At 42.6% G+C, this 17,885-nt stretch overlaps 1 protein-coding gene across 4 annotated transcripts in view; it reads right to left on the bottom strand.

Annotated features, from left to right (window-relative positions):
• The window catches only part of ak8 (adenylate kinase 8), an 82,969-nt gene that overhangs the window by 33,017 nt on the left and 32,067 nt on the right, over positions 1-17,885 (bottom strand). For 3 of the 4 annotated variants that reach the window (XM_041900555.2, XM_041900554.2, XM_045225951.1), the window contains 4 exons: positions 15,954-16,154; positions 5,920-6,051; positions 3,415-3,504; positions 839-980 (listed from right to left, as the gene is read on the bottom strand). In XM_041900555.2, coding sequence (XP_041756489.2) covers positions 839-980; positions 3,415-3,504; positions 5,920-6,051; positions 15,954-16,154 — 565 coding nt within the window. The remainder of the gene's footprint in view (positions 1-838; positions 981-3,414; positions 3,505-5,919; positions 6,052-15,953; positions 16,155-17,885) is intronic. The other variant, XM_041900557.2, reaches the window with a different exon arrangement.

Below are 17,885 nucleotides of genomic sequence, written 5' to 3'. Positions count from 1 at the left end.
TATTCAACCCACCTGCCCTTCATCCACACAATATTTCATGACCCTAAACAAGCCCGCCCCGATTGCGGGTTATGAGTCAAACTTGTTTTACTGCAATGTTTGTAAACAAAGTAAATGTAAACATCCACTGTATAGCCTAAAAACATGGTTAAAACTTTAATGTTGATATCATGGATGGTCAATCCTTGCATCCATAGCGTCTATGGATTTGAGTGGTTGCATTTCTCCAGCCCCATCCCTCAGCTTTTTACTGAAACTGTTAAGGTTTCAATTAAGGATTGCCTCTTTAAACACCTTTCTTAGAGTAATAGTGTTATTATATGGTGCTATCCTCTAGTGATAGCTGCATTCACCCTTCTATTTCAGTAAAACAGAATGGTGAATGCAGCTATCAGGCTGGTTCCACCAGGCAAACATGTAGCCTGACTGTCATGTAATGCAGTGAAGTGGTAAACTGTATTTGAACCAAAACATGAATTCAACTGGAACATTTTACATTTACAATACAATACTAGATACATAAACTCATCCCTTTACACAGAACGGAGAAGCAGGAGATATTACAGAGCTACTACAGTAGTTTCACGTTACCACACTGATAGGACTCTATCGTTAACTTTGACACCTGGTGCTCCACAAATACACACAACCCTATAGTGGAGTGTGAGTGATCGTTAAGTCAGACCGAGGTCTGAGATATAGGCTGATTGGCTGTGTCCTCTAGGGGATCTAGAGGTAAATTAGCTCGGGTCCCATCATGTTTCCTATGCAACTAGAGGCGTTAGTAGAGGAACGCGCTCTAACGCCCTGGACCAGAGTTAGAGGGAAATAGGCCTACCTGCTGGGGATGAAGTTGGACTCCTGGAGTTTCTCTGCCTGCTCCAGGTCTCTGGGGAAGCCATGCAGCACCCAGCCCCGTGTGGTACAGTCCAGCCTGCTGAGACGCTCAGTCAGGATCTGCAGCACCATGCTGTCAGGCACTGAGGAAACACAGGGGACACACATAACACACTCCCTTAGAAACTCTGGTCCTGTTCTTTAAGAATTCTTAAGAAGACTTTAAGAATGCATCCTTCCTGATCAGACAGATAGATCCCTGATCTGACATGCCTGGATTGGTGGAAGATGTGATAGAACCATTGCTTATACTGTATCTATCAATTTGTATTAGATCAGTCACATTCCATAGTTTACACATGCTAACGGACATATTCATGATTAACATATTTATCTCATTACTTTCGTTGCTTTGTGGATTCTTCAGGAATTTCCTTAATAAACACTCTATAGCCTACTCTTTATTAATATTTTCATTTAGAAATAGAACATTTCATTGATTAGCCTAATTCCTGGCGTTATCATCATATCAGCAGATTGTGTCCAGAGGATTCTTATACATGTGCTCTTCCTTTCTGACAAGGCTTGTGGTGCAAAAAATATATAACCCCCCCCCCCCAAAGAAAATTGGGTATCAACCTTTATGTCGGCTTGTCTGGTATAATTTATCCCCCTCTGTACTTTCTATTTGGTCTTGTTTTTTTCCAACCCCACTTATTGCACCTTGAGCCAGAAATCTCTCATGCTTCCAAAAAGAAACATGCCTATTAAGTGTAGGCTATATCGTCAGATACATGCATTTTCTTCTAAATCAAGGAGGAATGAATCACGGAGTTATGTATCCAGCTACAAAATAATTCAGTTGGAATCAGACAAATTCATGTTCACATTTCTTGAAGACACTTCACACACACCTTCCACTCTGAAATCAGCTAGCTGCAGCATGACAGACAGCGTAAGTGAATTGTTGATGTTGATGATGGCATTCCAAAAGTAAGGTGAAGCAGTGGCTTTTAATAAGAGAAGAAAAAACAGTGGGTGGAGGTGGGAGAAGGAAAGTGTGTGCGAAAGGTAGAGAGAAAATAGCAGAAAATGAAAAGGGGGGGAGGTAATATAATTATATTCGTTGAGAGAGAAAAAATAAGTGCAAAACCCAAGGGGACCATGAAGCTTGTGAAAAATGTAAGTTGATGGATTGAAACGGTCCGATTTCCACATCAAACAATCTGAGCTTCTCCCTCCTGCAGAAACATCTTCAAAACGTCAGTCAGCCTGAAAAAAGGTTTCTTCTTCTCCCTCCTTTCCTTCCACTCCTCCATAACACCATTTCCTATTTTCTACTTCCTTAATGTGGCTCTCCAAATCCCTGAAGCACTGGACTGGTTACACTAGCCCCCATCTCTCCCTACTCTAATTACACCCCAGTGAGTCTATTAATCAACTAGTAAATTATTTAAGCAAGCTCCTCTCCCTGCAACCCTCACTGTCACTGAGAGAGGGAGAGTGATGTAGGAAGGGTTGGGGAGAAAGATGGCAAATGGCAAAAGCCGCCTTCTCCCACTGGATAACATAAAGCCCAGTTCTACAAAATACAAGAAGTTGAACACAACAATTAACATATGCCGTGCATATTCTCCACTCCAATATGTACATTGGTAACAATAAGAATGTGAGTTGGTTCCCAACACTGCAGGGGCCAGCAGTGGTTATTCTGGTCGTAAATAGTCGCAAATGGAATCTATGGGTCATTTTCCCAGACCCAGATTAAGCCTGTGTGTGTGGGTGTGCAGGTGTGCAAATGTGTGTTTGTGTATGCGTAGCCTATGTGTGTGTGTGTATGTGTGTGTGGTGTGTGTGCGTGTGAGGGATAAGTGTGCGAGCCAAGGCCCTCATTAGGCTTGAGCTCAGTATGCATTGGAGGCACAATCTCGACACACATCTGCATGGAGTCCACTCCCCAGGGGATGTTTATTCAATTAATAAAAAGTTGCTCAAGGCGAGTGGCCCAGACACAGGCTCTGGGCACAGCAGTGATTGGCAAGCTTTGGCAGCTCCATGCACTCTCTAGAGTGGAGCTGTAGTCCCAGCTAAATGGCAAACGCCTTATATCATGTCTAATGTTCTTTTCCACAGGATATTATTCCATAGTAGCAAAACAATTAAATAACAAAACTGACTGAAATATCTATATTTTTCCAATCAAGATGAGAAACATAACCCAGATCAAAACCTGACTCGAAGTATTTGGAAATGTAGTACTAGAGAATGTCTCCTTAGTTATTATTCACATAAGAGAATTGTCTGATGATGAGTAGTCCGAGCTCATCTAATTCTCCTAGGCAAATGACTCTAGCCATTCCAGAGCTGTTCATTACTATTGCATGGGCAGGGACACAGGTCTCTGTGGACACTTATCCATTTGGACTCCCCCCTTTAACACTGTTTACATGCAGGTTCTGATGCTAAAAGCATATAATTGAAGGAGGAACCAGGTAAATTGTATGGCCACAAAGATGTGTGCGGGTGTGTGAGCGCATGTATGTAAGAGTGCACCCTCTTGTATGACTAGCTGTGTACCTTGCTGTCCAGATTCCAAGTAAGGTTTAATGAGTTCTCCCATATTGGTGGCGTCTGCAGAAACCGCCTCCAGAAGCTCACCGCAGCAAACTACAAGGGGAGCGGAGAGTCGGGACAAGAAAGGGGAGACATTCAAGTTGAAATAAACAGAATACACAATGTAACCTTTCAGACAGGGAGTAAACAGAATAGGAAAAATGACAGCTCCTGTTCCTGGAGTCATAGGCTGCGTCCCAAATGGCACCCTATTCCCTAGAGTGGCCTTGGTCAAAGGTAGTTCACTACATAGGGAATAGCGTGCATTTGGGATGCAGCCATATACAGTAAACAAGGAGAGATGAAGGATGGAAAATGAAAGTCTGTGCAAAAAAACATGAAGAAATGGCAGTGATATAAGACACCATGTCAAAACAGAACATTTTAATCATGTTTATGTCTAAACAAATATATATCATATACTGTACATACAGTCCTCACCATATGTATTTGGACAGTGAAGCTACAATTTTAATTTTGGTTCTATACTCCAGCACTTCAGCCATAAATCTACAGCATTAAATAATTTACAGTGGGGAGAACAAGTATTTGATACACTGGCGATTTTGCAGGTTTTCCTACTTACAAAGCATGTAGAGGTCTGTAATTTTTATCCTAGGTACACTTCAACTGTGAGAGACGGAATCTAAAACAAAAATCCAGAAAATCACATTGTATGATTTTTAAGTAATGAATTTGCATTTTATTGCATGACATAAGTATTTGATCACGTACCAACCAGTAAGAATTCCGGCTCTCACAGACCTGTTAGTTTTTCTTTAAGAAGCCCCCCTGTTCTCCACTCATTACCTGTATTAACTGCACCTGTTTGAACTCGTTACCTGTATTAAAGACACCTGTCCACACACTCAATCAAATAGACTCCAACCTCTCCACAATGGCCAAGACCAGAGAGCTGTGTAAGGACATCAGGGATACAATTGTAGACCTGCACAAGGCTGGAAAGGGCTACAGGACAACAGGCAAGCAGCTTGGTGAGAAGGCAACAACTGTTGGCGCAATTATTAGAAAATGGAAGAAGTTCAAGATGATGGTCAATCACCCTCGGTCTGGGGCTCCATGCAAGATCTCACCTCGTGGGGCATCAATGATCATGAGGAAGGTGAGGGATCAGCCCAGAACTACACGGCAGGACCTGGTCAATGACCTGAAGAGAGCTGGGACCACAGTCTCAAAGAAAACCATTAGTAACACACTACGCCGTCATGGATAAAAAATCCTGCAGCGCACGCAAGGTCCCCCTGCTCAAGCCAGCGCATGTCCAGGGCCGTCTGAAGTTTGCCAATGACCATCTGGATGATCCAGAGGAGGAATGGGAGAAGGTCATGTGGTCTGATGAGACAAAAATAGAGCTTTTTGGTCTAAACTCCACTCGCCGTGTTTGGAGGAAGAAGAAGGATGAGTACAACCCCAAGAACACCATCCCAACTGTGAAGCATGAAGGTGGAAACATCATTCTTTGGGGATGCTTTTCTGCAAAGGGGACAAGACGACTGCACCGTATTGAGGGGAGGATGGATGGGGCCATGTATCGCGAGATCTTGGCCAACAACCTCCTTCCCTCAGTAAGAGCATTGAAGATGGGTTGTGGCTGGGTCTTCCAGCATGACAACGACCCGAAACACACAGCCAGGGCAACTAAGGAGTGGCTCCGTAAGAAGCATCTCAAGGTCCTGGAGTGGCCTAGCCAGTCTCCAGACCTGAACCCAATAGAAAATCTTTGGAGGGAGCTGAAAGTCCGTATTGCCCAGCAACAGACCCAAAACCTGAAGGATCTGGAGAAGGCTGTATGGAGGAGTGGGCCAAAATCCCTGCTGAAGTGTGTGCAAACCTGGTCAAGACCTACAGGAAACGTATGATCTCTGTAATTGCAAACAAAGGTTTCTGTACCAAATATTAAGTTCTGCTTTTCTGATGTATCAAATACTTATGTCATGCAATAAAATGCAAATTAATTACTTAAAAATCATGTGAAAATCTATGTGATTTTCTGGATTTTTGTTTTAGATTCCGTCTCTCACAGTTGAAGTGTACCTATGATAAAAATTACAGACCTCTACATGCTTTGTAAGTAGGAAAACCTGCAAAATCGGCAGTGTATCAAATACTTGTTCTCCCCACTGTATCTGGTTTGCAAACTGGGAGTCAATATTGGATAAACGCATTCTGTTATAAACTGCATTCAAACAGGAACACCGCAATTAATATAACCGCATTCTGTCGGTTTCTGTGTCTACACTAGAGAACATGGCAAAATATTATTTGTGTCGAACTAACATCCAAAAGTTGTATCATAAGAAGTACTTCTAAAACCCATTTTGAATTTAACACCATAACCCAGAGTAGTACAAATTCAATCAATGAGTATTCTGTAGAGCCAGGTAAAGGCAATAGTATGGTGAACACATTGAGAAGGACAGTGAAGAACTGTTCTGGGTGAGAACTTACGATTGACAATGTTGTATTTCTGAGAGATAAGTTTCGCCTGCAGACTCTTGCCTGAGCCAGGGGGACCAAAGAGGAGGACCCTGGGGGTGTGAGGGGCCACAGAACGGTGCTGCGAGAGAATGTACGTCAGCACTGTGGGAGGAGACAACAATCACAGCATTAAAGTGGCAATCCAGTTCTCCTTTTCACCTCATTTAACACCTGATTTACTTAACAAAAGGCACATCTCAATTGGTGGTCCAGGTATGTCATTATAGCACACCTTTAGTGTGTGTACTTTGCTGTATTTATACTTCAACAGTAAAAGTAAAAAAATATCTGGAGGACGTCTTTAAAAATGTCTTTAACTGAATCCTACCCACCGGGCAAAAACTTGTTGAATCAACATTATTTCCACGTCATTTCAACCAATGTGGAAAACTGATAGGATTTGAAAAAAGTCCTTAACGTAAGGGAATTTCATTGTTTTTTCACAAAATGTTTACCTAAATCCAATGACATGGTGAATATTTTTGGGGGGATTTCACGTTGAATTCACGTTAGTTGACAACTCAACCAAATGTAAATCAAAACTAGACGTTGAACTGACATCGGTGCCCAGTAGGTATTCATTCAGAAACTGTTTGCTTGGTCCTTTGTGGTAGATTCTGTAGTGAGGGGATTCACATAAGTATTTTATTTTAAGTTATCCACATAGCCTAGTAAGCATATGTTACCTTGGAAACAGTGTTAAAGTTGTAAGTGATGGTTAACAAGAATATCAGTTAATTCATATTGAAAATGTATAAACTACAGCTAAATTCTGTTCGTCTCTAGTGTGTCACAATTTTAATTATGTTATTTTAGCAAAAGCATTGCTAAGAGCTTTCTTTACCAAATGCTATCTATCTTGATATAGGAATAGCTAGAACACTTACACATATTTATTAAAACATTTGCAGGATGAAACCATCTTGTTTTCAAAAGTGTCCAAATAAAAACCCAAATTAACAAACAATACTTAGTAACAAGAATATGGCAACTACTGTCTAATAATAATAATAATAACAATAAAATAATAAATTAATAACAAAAAAGTTGTTATACAACTACTAATAGGCCTACAGCTAATAAAACTACTGCTAATATCACTAATAAGACATACAGTGGTGTCCGAAATTATTAACACCCTTGATAAAGATGAGCTATAATGACGGTATAAAATAAATAATTCAAATACTGAGCTATATTGTATGCAAAAAAAAGGGGAAATTCTATTCTACTATACTAATAAAATTGCTCAGAGAAAGAGATTTTGTTTAACAAGTAATACTTTTTTTCTCACAAAGGTAGGGGTCAAAATTATTGACACCCCTAAAGATCCTTATAAATAAATAAAATAGTCAAAAGTTTAGTACTTGGTCCCATATTCTTAGCATGCAATGACTACATCAAGCTTGTGACTCTAAAAACGTGTAGGATGCATTTGCAGTTCGTTTTGGTTGTGTTTCAGATTATTTTGTGCCCAATATACATTTATGGTAAATAATGTATTGTGTCATTTTGGAGTCACTTTTATTATAAATAAGAACAGAATATGTTTCTAAACACTTTTACATTAATGTGGATGCTACCATGGTTACGGAGTCAAAGATCATACCCAAAAGACATGTTAACCTCCCAACATTACCAATTACAGGGGAGGTTAGCATGTCTTGGGGGTATGATCTTGTTTAGAAACATATTCTATTCTTATTTACAATAAAAGTGACTCTAAAATGACAGAATACATTATTTACCATTCATTTCTATTGGGCAAAAAATAACCTGAAACACAACCAAAACTAACTGCAAATACATACACGTTTGTAGAGTCACAATCTTGATGTAGTCATTGTGTGCTAGGAATATGGGAACCAAATTCTAAACTTTTTGAGAAAAATACATTACTTGTTAAACAAAATCTCTTTCACTGTACATACATATTTACAAATATCTCATCATAGCGATGTTCGTAATAGTTAAAAACACAAACAGTTTGTTCTTAACATTTGAAAAAGTGCTTTCTTAAAATCAATGTGTGATTTTAATGTCCTGATTTCTATAGGTAAATTATTCCAGTCAATTGGGCCTTTGTATCTGAAAGATCTTAATCCAACCTCATGATGTACCCTTGGAATATGTCATTGCTGCTGTTGTCGAAAAGAGTACTGTGAGTCTTAATATATACAGGGAAATGTAAGTTGATACATTTAAAAAATAAATAGTTACCAATGGAGTTGTCTTCTGTTTGGGAGTGACAGCCAATTTAGTGATTCATACATTTTGCAATGATGCGTCTTATAATGGCATCCAAGAATGAATCTGCAAAGATTGTTATAAATTACATCTAATTTGCAAAGTATGGTCTTGGTTGTGTCTTTATGAAGAGGGTTCACTCGGGTACATTTCCATACAAAAGGTATGACACTATTTACCAATGCAAAAATAATACTAAACCGTTAATCTCTTGTGCTTCACAATAACTCTGTTAGATTACTTGCACTGTCATGTATGATCACATAAGCCAGTTGTTAACGTGCAAAGGGTATCACAGTGCATTGGGGCTGGTTGTGTTAAATTCAATTGATTGGACATGATTTGGAAAGGCACACACCTGTCTATATAAGGTCCCACAGTTGACAGTGCATGTCAGAGCAAAAACCAAGCCATGAGGTTGAAGGAATTGTCTGTAGAGCTCCGAGACAGGATTGTGTCAAGGCACAGATCTGGGGAAGGGTACCAAAAATGTCTGCAGCATTGAAGGTCCCCAAGAACAATGGCCTCTATCATTCTTAAATGGAAGAAGTTTGGAACCACCAAGACTTTTCCTAGAGCTGGCCGCCCGGCCAAACTGAGCAATCGGGGGAGAAGGGCCTTGGTCAGGGAGGTGACCAAGAATGCGATGGTCACTCTGACAGAGCTCCAGAGTTCCTCTGTGGAGATGGGATAACCTTCCAGAAGGACAACCATCTCTGCAGCACTCCACCAATCAGGCCTTTATGGTAGAGTGGCCAGACAGAAGCCACTCCTCAGTAAAAGGCATGACAGCCCACTTGGAGTTTGCCAAAAGGCACCTAGACTCTCAGACAATGAGAAACAAGATTATCTGGTCTGATGAAACCAAGATCTCTTTAGCCTGACTGCCAAGCGTCACGTATGGAGGAAACCTGGCACCATCCCTACTGTGAAGCATGGTGGTGGCAGCATCATGCTGTGGGGATGTTTTTCAGCGGCAGGGACTGGGAGACTAGTCAGGATCGAGGGAAAGATGAACGGAGCAAAGTACAGAGAGATCCTTGATGAAAACCTGCTCCAGAGCGCTCAGGACCTCAGACTGGGGCGAAGGTTCACCTTCCAACAGGACCCTAAGCACACAGCCAAAACAACGCAGGAGTGGCTTCGGGACAAGTCTCTGAATGTCCTTGAGTGGCCCAGCCGGAGCCCAGACTTGAACCCGATCAAACATCTCTGGAAATACCTGAAAATAGCTGTGCAGCGACGCTCCCCAGCCAACCTGACAGAGCTTGAGAGGATCTGCAGAGAAGAATGGGAGAAGCTCCCGAAATATTGGTGTGCCAAGCTTGTAGCGTCATACTCAAGAAGACTCGAGGCAGTAATCGCTGCCAAAGGTGCTTCAACAAAGTGCTGAGTAAAGGGTCTGAATACTTATGTAAATGTCATATTTCCGTTTTTAAAAAATTATAAATGTGCAAAAATTGATAAAAACCTGTTTTTGCTTTGTCATTATAATATAATAATAATAATATGCCATTTAGCAGACACTTTTATCCAAAGCGACTTAGTCATGCATGCATACATTTTTGTGTATGGGTGGTCCCGGGGATCGAACCCACTACCTTGGCGTTACAAGCGCCGTGCTCTACCAGCTGAGCTACAGAGGACCTTATGGGGTATTGTGTGTAGATTGATGAGGGGAAAATACGATTTAATCCATTTTAGAATAAGGCTGTAACATAACAAAATGTGAATATTTTCCAAATGCACTGTATGCCCAAAAATGGACGTAGAAACTAAGGATTCTAGTTGAAAGCAAATTTCCTGCAATTCTACACATTTTGCCATGGGGCGGAGTGAAAATTTTACCGTTTAAAGCTAATTTCCAAAATGCGCAGTTTCACAAATATACTCCTGAATGCATCATTTTTATTTGGGTGATTGCTACTTCTCCAAGATGATCTTATTTACAATTATATACAGTGGCCTGCGAAAGTATTCACCCCCCTTGGCATTTTTCCTATTTTGTTGCCTTACAACCTGGAATTAAAATGTATTTTTGGGGGGGTTGTATCATTTCATTTACACAACATGCTTACCACTTTGAAGATGCAAAATATTTTTTTTATTGTGAAACAAACAAGAAATAAGACAAAAGAACAGAAAACTTGAGCGTGCATAACTATTCACCCCCCCCCACCCAAAGTCAATACTTTGTAGAGACACCTTTTGCAGCAATTACAGCTGCAAGTCTCTTGGGGGTATGTCTCTATAAGCTTGGCACATCTAGCTACTGGGATTTTTGCCCATTCTTCAAGGCAAAACTGCTCCAGCTCCTTCAAGTTGGATGGGTTCCGCTGGTATACAGCAATCTTTAAGTCATACCACAATTCAATTGGATTGAGGTCTGGGCTTTGACTAGGCCATTCCAAGACATTTAAATGTTTCCCCTTAAACCACTCGAGTGTTGCTTTAGCAGTATGCTCAGGGTCATTCGCCTGCTGGAAGGTGAACCTCTGTCACAGTCTCAAATCTCTGGAAGACTGAAACAGGTTTCCCTCAAGAATTTCCCTGTATTTAGTGCCATCCATCATTCCTTCGATTCGGATCCCAGTCCCTGCCGGTGTTCTCGGGGTGATGAGAGGTGTTGGGTTTGCGCCAGACATAGCATTTTTTTCCTTGATGGCCAAAAAGCTCAATTTTAGTACCTTCTTCCATATGTTTGGGGAGTCTCCCACATGCCTTTTGGCGAACACTAAACTTGTTTGCTTATTTTTCTCTTTAAGCAATGGCTTTTTTCTGGCCACTCTTCCGTAAAGCCCGGCTCTGTGGAGTATCGGCTTAAAGTGGTCCTATGGACAGATACTCCAATCTCCGCTGTGGAGCTTTGCAACTCCTTCAGGGTTATCTTTGGTCTCTTTGTTGCCTCTCTTATTAATGCCCTCCTTGCCTGGTCCGTGAGTTTTGGTGGGCGGCCCTCTCTTGGCAGGTTTGTTGTGGTGCCATATTCTTTCCATTTTTTAATAATGGATTTAATGGTGCTCCGTGGGATGTTCAAAGTTTCTGATATTTTTTTATAACCCAACCCTGATCTGTACTTCTCCACAACTTTGTCCCTGACCTGTTTGGAGAGCTCCTTGGTCTTCATGGTGCCGCTTGCTTGGTGGTGCCCCTTGCTTAGTGGCCTTTCAAAACAGGTGTATATATACTGAGATCATGTGACAGATCATGTGACACTTGGATTGCACACAGGTGGACTTTATTTAACTAATTATGTGACTTCTGAAGGTAATTGGTTGCACCAGATCTTTTTTAGGGGCTTCATAGCAAAGGGGGTGAATACATATGCACGCACCACTTTTCCATTATATATAAAAAATAAAATAAAAAAAACACGTGAGGTAAAATCTGTCGAGAAGTGAGCTGGCAACCGGAGGGTTGCTGGTATCAAATCCTAGATGACATTGCCTGTTGTTGTGCCCTTGAGCAAAGCACTTTTCCCCCACAACAGACGCCAGTGTGGCAGCCCCCGTACCTCTCCAAAACCTGTATGTGTATCTGTTGCAGGGGTTGGGCTAAAGTAATCTTAAGAGAGAGAATGACAGAACTATTTTGTTGAGTGGTGGTGATGTTCAGATAGGTTGTATTCAGATGGCTTTAATGGTGTGGCTGAAGGCTGCGACGGCTGCTCCTCCTCCCCTCGCCTGTAGCTTTGCCTTAGGCAAACTCCCCGTCCGTCAGCTGGGCTGACAGGGAGGGGAATCAAAACCTCCCCATGGGTCTGCTGCAGTGCAGTGCTGACATCCCGCCAGAAGGGGTGGCCGTGGAGGGGCAGCAGGCCACTGAGAGTGTGTCCCAAATAGCACCCTATTCCCTATATATTGGGCTCTGGTCAAAAGTAGTGCACTATATAGGGAATAGGGTGCCATTTGGGACGCAGACTGAGATTATGTGGTGATGAGGCTTTGATGCTGTGCAACAAAGCCTCTGAAGCCCGTGATGGGAGGGACTGTCATCCATTGTCAATCACTGTCTCAGGTAGCCAAACATCAAAGAGAGGGGATTTATGTAAGTCATTACTATACTGAACAAAAATATGCAACAAATTCATTGATTTTACTGAGTTACAGTTCATATGAGGAAATCAGTCAATTGAAATAAATGCATTAGGCCCTAATCTATGGATTTCACATGACTGGGAATACAGATATGCATCTGTTGGTCACAGATACCCCCTCACAATGGGCCTTATGATCTCGTCACAATATTTTTGTGCATTCAAATTGGCATCGATAAAATGCAATTGTGCTCGTTGTCCGTAGCTTATGCCTGCCCATACCATACCATACCCCACCGCCACCATGGGGCACTCTGTTCACAACGTTGACATCAGCAAACCGCTCGCCCACACAACGCTATACACGTGGTCTGTGTTTGTGAGGATGTACTGCCAAATTCTCTAAAATGACGTTGGAGGCGGCTTATGGTAGAGCAATTAACATTAAACTCTCTGGCAACAGCTCTGGTGGACATTCCTGCAGTCAGCATGCCAATTTCATGCTCCCTCAAAACTTGAGACATCTGTAGCATTGTGTTGTGTGACAAAACTGCACATTTTAGAGTGGCCTTTTATTGACCCCAGCACAGATTATTGATATGCCACACCTGTCAGGTGGATGGATTATGGATAATTTCTGGGATCTTTTATTTCAACTCATGAAACATAGGACCAACACTTCACATGTTGCGTTTGAATTTTTATCAGTGTACTAACTGTGGAATATGGAGACATGTCAGTCAGTGAGTATTTTCTTCTGGTTTAAAGAAGTGTGTCCTTCTATATGGCTGCGTCCTTCGTCCCAATAATATATACACTCTTTCACTACTTCCCACAAACCTAAAAGTATTGGATTGGTGAAGGCATGGGCTAGAGTTTCCACCATGTTTCTTATACCAGTCATTTCCTTGAAGTGAAAGGAACAAGTGCACACTTTAGGAGGAAGGACAGATACTTGGAAACTATAATAATAATTTAAGTTGGACCCCTTAGAGTGGCGTTCTAGTCTGCAGTCATACACCCCAGCTAGCACATAACGTTCTGAGAACCATGTATTTCTTACAGCTTGGTGAGAGCGTGGTTGTCCTATGGTTATTTTGCATACAACCTTCCCACAACTTTCTGGGAATGGTGCAGGATAGTTTCTTGGCTTTGGAACATTCTCAGCACATTTACAGAACTTGACAAAAAAACATAATTTTCTTAGTATTTCATTACTTTAACATGTTTTTAGAAATGTTTGCAAATGTATTCAAAATGAAATACAGAAATATCTAATTTACATAAGTATTTGCTATGACACTCCAATTTGAGCTCAGGTGCATCCAATTTCCTTTGATACAACTTGATTGGAGTTCACATGTGGCCAATTGAATTGTTTGGACATGATTTAGAAAGAAACACACGTCTATATAAGGTCCCACAGTTGACAGTGCATGTCAGAGCAAAAACTATACCAAGTCTAAGGAACTGTCCGTAGATCTCCGAGATAGAATTGTGATGAGGCATATATCTGGGGAAGGATATAAAACCATTTCCAAGAGTACAGTGGTCTCCATCATTGGGAAATTGAAAAATGTGGAACTACCCAGACTCTGCCTAGAGCTGGTCGTCTGACCAAACGGGCAAGAAGGACCTTGGTCAGGGAGGTGACCAATGACCACTCTGAATGAACTACAGAGTTCCTTGGCTGAGATCCCTGTTAGAAGGACAACAGTCTCTATAGCACCAATCTGGGCTTTATGGGAGAGTGGCCAGACGTGCCTTTTTCTCAGGAGTGGCTACCATGGCAGCACGCCTGGGGTTTGCAAAAATGCACGTGAAAGACTCTGAGATCATAAGGCAAAAGACTGTGGTCTGATGAGAAAAACCAACAACTATTTCGCCTGAATGCAAAGTGCTATGTCTGGAGAAAACAAGGCACAGCTCATCACCCGTCTAACATCATCCCTACCGTGAAGCATGTTGGTTGCAGCATCATGCTATGGGGATGCTTTTCAGCGGCAGGGACTGGGAGACTGGTAAGGATAGAAGGAACAATGAATGGAGCCAAATACAGGCAAATCCTTGATGAGAACCTGCTTCAGAGTGCAAACGACCTTAGACTGGGGGCGAAGATTTACGTTCCAACAGGACAATGACCCTAAGCATACAGCCAAAGCAACACTGGAATGGCTCCAGAACAAGAAAGTAAAAGTCCTTGAGTGGCCCAGCTAAAGCACAGACTTGAATCCCATTGAAAATCGGTGGAAAGACTTGAAGATTGCTGTTCATCGCCGCTCCCTGTCTAACTTAATAGAGCTTGAGAAATTGGGCAAGGAAGAATGGGAGAAAATCCCCAAATCCAGATGTGCAAGACAACTCAAAGCTGTAATCGCCGCCAAAGGTGTTTCTACAAAGTATTGACTCAGAGGTGTGAATACTTATGTAAATGGTCATTTCTGTATTTCATTTTCAATAAATGTGCAAACATTTCTAAAAACATGTTTTCACCTCGTCATTATGGGATATTGTGTGTAGATGTGTGAGAAAAAAAATTAATTTAATCCATTTTGAATTCAGGCTGTAACACAACAAAATGTGGAATAGGTCAAGGGGTATGAATACTTTCTCAAGGCACTGTAAATACGTCACTCATTGCTTCAAGCCACACCTCACCACACCAACCAAAAGGGAGCAAACTAACCTCAAAGTCTGTTCAAGAACGTACAAGAACGTTTTGGGGAAACGTGTCGTTCAGTACAAACCGTTCTGTAACGTAGCAAACGTTCATTCGAACTGAACGCACCTCTGATCTTAATGAGTGCTTGTTTCATTTGAAATGGGTCTGTTTAAATAGACTAAAATGAACAGCTTTGTATGTGTAAAAAAACATGACATGCTAGCTCCATCCTGGTGGCGCAGTGGACTAATTCCATGGATAGAGAACAGAAGATTATACGTTTGAATCTCACTGATGCTGTGTCACAATGATTAATGCCTAAGGACATTTATTTTCATTTGTCCAATCTGTGCTTGGAGTTTAAAAAAAGTTAACCCAAAATAAGCTAGCAGTGTTATTAAAAGTCTTATTGAAACAAAAACCTCCAAATCATTTTTATTGTATTTTACCCCCTTTTCTCCCCAATTTCGTGATATCCAATTGGTAGTTACAGTATTTTTCCATCGCTGCAACTTCCGTATGGACTCGGGAGAGGCGATGGTCGAGAGCCATGCATCCTCTGAAATCGATCCTGCCAAGCCGCACTGCTTCTTGACACACTGCTCGCTTAACCCGGAAGCCAGCCGCAACAATGTGTCGGAGGAAACACAGTACAACTGGCGACCATGTCAGCATGCATGCGCCCGGCCACAGGAGTCGCTAGCGTGTGATGGGACAAGGACTTCCCGGCCGGCCAAACCCTCCCCTAACCCGGATGACGATGGGCCAATTGTGCGGCGCCTCATAGGTCTCCCGGTCGCGGCCGGCTGTGACACAGCCTGGGAACTAACCAGGGTCTGTAGTGACGCCTCTAGCACTGCGATGCAGTGCCTTAGACCGCTGTGCCACTCAGGAGGCCCCCAACCTATCATTTCTGTTCTCAGAGCGTTAATGAAACCTCCCAGGAAAACATTCAAGGAACCAGAGTAAAACATTCTCAGAACCTCCCTTCAAACCAAAAACATACTTTCCCAGAACATCCAAGGAACCAAATGTGCTAGCTGGGAGTGGTCTTCTCACCCTGGTCAAACACGTCCACATGCGGTTGGTCGGCGTCAATGCTCTTCAGGCAGTTGAGGTAGGTCTTGCGCAGGGCGTGAACCTTGCGATGGTGCTGCATCAGCTGGGCGATAAGCTGCTCCTCTGACACAGCCTTCTGGCGCTCTAACCGCTGCACCACTTCCTTGTCCTCGGGCCAAATGAACGTGATATGGTACACATCTACACAGGTAATACAGAGAAGATCAGGGTCCGTATTCATCAAGCGTGTCAGAGTAAGAGTGCTGAACTAGTATCAGGTCCCTCCTATCCATTTAATCAAATGTACTATGATCTAGAAGGCAAACTGATCCTAGCACTCCTACCCTGAGACATTTTACGAATACAGGCCCTGATGGCCCCATGACAGGGAGGGTGGGATCTATTGATCTCTTCTTATTCATAGACTTCACGTTCTAGATATATCCCCACTGTAAAATATCCCACCATAAATTATAAAGGAAACGGCAACATAAAGTGGATCATTTACAGTTGGCTGGGTTTTCCGTGCATCGGCAGGACAGAACAGCTACGTCTGGTAAGACTACGGGTGGGGGTGTGTGTCTATTTGTCAATAACAGCTGGTGCGCAATGTCTAATACTAAGGTAGTTTCGAGGTATTGCTCGCCTGAGGTAGAGTACCTCATGATAAGCTGTAGACCACACTATCTACCAAGAGAATTTTCATCTATATTTTTCGTAGCCATCTATTTACCACCACAAACCGACACTGGCACTAAGGCCGCACTCAACGAGCTGTATAAGGCCATAAGCAAACAAGAAAATGCTCTTCCAGAAGCGGCGCTCCTAGTGGCCGGTAACTTTAATGCAGGCAAACTTAAATCCGTTTTACCTCATTTCTACCAGCATGTCATATGTGCAACAAAATAAAAAATAAAACTCTAGACCACCTTTACTCCACACACAGAGACGTGAACAAAGCTCTCCCTCGCCCTCCATTTGGAAAATCTGACCATAATTCTATCCTCCTGATTCCTGCTTACAAGCAAAAACTAAAGCAGGAAGTACCAGTGACTCGCTCAATACGGAAGTGGTCAGATGACACGGATGCTACGCTACAGGACTGTTTTGCTAGCACAGACTGGAATATGTTCCGGGATTCATCCAATGGCATTGAGGAATATACCACGTCAGTCAACGGCTTCATCAATAAGTGCATCGACGACGTCATCCCCACAGTGACCGTACATATCCCAACCAGAAGCCATGGATTACAGGCAACATCCACACCGAGCTAAAGGCTAGAGCTGCCGCTTTCAAGGAGCGAGACACTAATCCAGACGCTTATAACAAATCCCGCTATGCCCTCAGACGAACCATCAAACAGGCAAAGCGTCAATACAGGACTAAGACTAAATCCTACTACACCGGCTCTGACGCTCGTCAGATGTGGCAGGGCTTGCAAACTACGGACTACAAAGGGAAACACAGCCGCGAGCTGCCCAGTGACGCAAGCCTACCAGATGGGCTAAATACGTTTTATGCTCGCTTCGAGGCAAGCAACACTGAAGCATGCATGAGAGCACTAGCTGTTCCGGACGACTGTGTGATCAAGCTCTCCGTAGCCGATGTGAGCAACACCTTTAAACAGGTGAACATTCACAAGGCCGCGGGGCCAGACGGATTACCAGGACGTGTACTCAGAGCATGCGCGGACCAACTGGCAAGTGTCTTCACTGACATTTTCAACCTCTCCCAGACCGAGTCTGTAATATCTACATGTTTCAAGCAGACCACCACAGTCCCTGTGCCCAAGAAAGCGAAGGTAACCTGCCTTTTCCCCCTCAGGTGACTGAAAAGATTTGGCATGGGTCCCCAGATCCTCAAAAAGTTCTACAGCTGCACCATGGAGAGCATCCTGACCGGTTGCATCACCGCTTGGTATGGCAACTG

Source organism: Coregonus clupeaformis, chromosome 16, assembly GCF_020615455.1.
Source record: "Coregonus clupeaformis isolate EN_2021a chromosome 16, ASM2061545v1, whole genome shotgun sequence".
Classification (NCBI taxonomy): Eukaryota; Metazoa; Chordata; class Actinopteri; order Salmoniformes; family Salmonidae; genus Coregonus; species Coregonus clupeaformis.
Note: the sequence above shows the minus strand (reverse complement) of the source record. Positions and strands in the feature narration are given on the sequence as shown.